This window comes from Octodon degus, unplaced genomic scaffold (genome assembly GCF_000260255.1).
Source record: "Octodon degus isolate 3935 unplaced genomic scaffold, OctDeg1.0 scaffold00051, whole genome shotgun sequence".
NCBI classification, from domain to species: Eukaryota; Metazoa; Chordata; class Mammalia; order Rodentia; family Octodontidae; genus Octodon; species Octodon degus.
The window spans coordinates 7,633,858-7,635,866 of NW_004524627.1; the positions used below are offsets into that span (position 1 = coordinate 7,633,858).

The following is a 2,009-nucleotide window of genomic DNA, read 5'->3' on the forward strand; positions in this document are numbered from 1 at the left end:
AAAAAAAAAAAAAGCAATATGAAAGAAAAGAACAGTACCTTTTCCAAATATCTCAGCACACTGGTTGTCAAGAGTTTGGCATCGTCCGTGGTAACAGTATGCTGTTCCCAACCTGCATAAATTGCCATTCAGCGCATAAGTGTCTGGTACACATTGACTCGAAGTCCCATTGCAATATTCGGTGAAATCACAGTCTTGATCAGCACTCTTTCTACAGGGAGTGCCTGCTGCTGACAACTAGAAAATAAAGAAAAGAGAAATCATCATGGATGACTCTTCTGAATTACTTACTGTAGCTATTTTATCAAATAAAATAGGTCTAATTAGGTAATAACAGATGTTTTTGTTTATATACAAAATGACCCTCTAAACTCCTATGTGTTTGGAAATGCCTTGGATCATGCATGCACTATATTCTTTAGTAAATTCATTCACTGATGAATTCAGTAGCTGAACATGCTGTTGGAGGGGGGAGGTTGGAGTGGGGCCCTGGGGTGACGTGGAAGGGTACATTCCTCTCCCTACTCCTTCCTCGTCCTCTCTGCTTCCTGGCTACCATGAGGTAAGCAGCCTTCCTGCACCAGGGCCTTCCACCATGTGTTTCTGCCTTTCTTCAGCTACCTTAGACTGAACCCACTGTTGTCTGTGAGATCAGTGAACTCTCTTCTCTAAAGCTCTGGACATTGGGTATTGTGTCCCAGCAGTGGCAAAGTAGCTAGTAATAGAGTCCCCCAAAGCCAGGAGTTCTCCAAATGAAAGACTAGGGAGAGTACTATTCTGAAGCCTAGAAAGAGCACACCATTCAAAGACAGACAATTCCCTGACCACAGGCTGAGTTACTCCCCCTTCCACTTCACAGTGAGCAGCAGGGTGAAGCACATCTGTCACCTGAGATGGGAGGATCATGGCCTCTGCCCGTATGCTCCTGACACATGTCTCTTTCTAGGCTAATTGTGCAGGTGAGACACACAACGTGTCCCTTTTACATTTGTAAAGTTGGGAAGACAGACATAATATCAAAGGGATCTTTCTTGCTTTGTTTGATTTTTGACATGGGAAGTGATATGCTGCACCCCTGTGCTCAAATGCCTCAGTCTCCTAAGTGCCAGGACTTCAGGCATTCACTGTGATGTCCATTTTCCATGAGCTCTCATGAATATCAAGTGATTTAATGGAAAAAAATGTTTACAGTAATACCCAGCAATAGCACCTGTAATACTGATCACCACCACTATCATCCTACTTATGACTGGCTGCGTGCATAGAGGCCTCATTGCCTGGGTCACACAGTGCATAATGATTACTACATGTAGCAGTTGTGGCCAAGTAAAAAAGGGGTTATCCATGTGTTCCATGGCAAGGCTGACAACACCTGGATGCTGACCTGTGGACAGCTTGGAATCACAAACACACAGATGTGTGCGAACATGCACAGTAATCCACTTCGAACTGATAATTCATAAAACAAATGTGTAATCAACGCAATGGCATCTTAAAAGTAATGAAAGAAAAAAATAACTTTTTCAATTTAGAATTACATACCTTGGAGGGAGGTAATTGTATATATATTGAAAAAGAAGGTAAAACAAAATTTCATGATAGGAGAATAAAAATAGTTAATACATTTTGTATTATTATATTTAAAGTAATTACTAAGCAAAAGATATGGGCATAAATATTTTCTAACTGATAGTAGCACAAACCTTTCTTTTCCATGAACCAAGAAACATCAATAGTATAACTAACTTGCATTTTTCTCTCTTTTTCCTTCTTTCCTTTCCCCTCCCTTTCCCCATCCTAGTTCCTTTTACCCTTTTAACAATTTTTCCCACTTCACGATATCTACTGTGCATTTTAGATCTTGCTTACTCTTTGGATTTCTCACACAAGGGCGACAATACAGACTTTATACATGTGAATCTGATTATTTCACTAATGAGTATGAACTCAAATTGCATTCATTTCCCATAAAAGTCTCAATCCTTTTCTATAGCTGAGTATTACTCCAT

General features: G+C 40.2%; 1 protein-coding gene across 1 annotated transcript in view; it reads right to left on the reverse strand.

Moving 5' to 3' along the window:
• Window positions 1-2,009, reverse strand: part of Adam18 (ADAM metallopeptidase domain 18) — a 120,430-nt gene that overhangs the window by 44,590 nt on the left and 73,831 nt on the right. Inside the window, exon 14 of the mRNA XM_023717287.1 lies at window positions 39-237. Coding sequence (XP_023573055.1) covers window positions 39-237 — 199 coding nt within the window. The remainder of the gene's footprint in view (window positions 1-38; window positions 238-2,009) is intronic.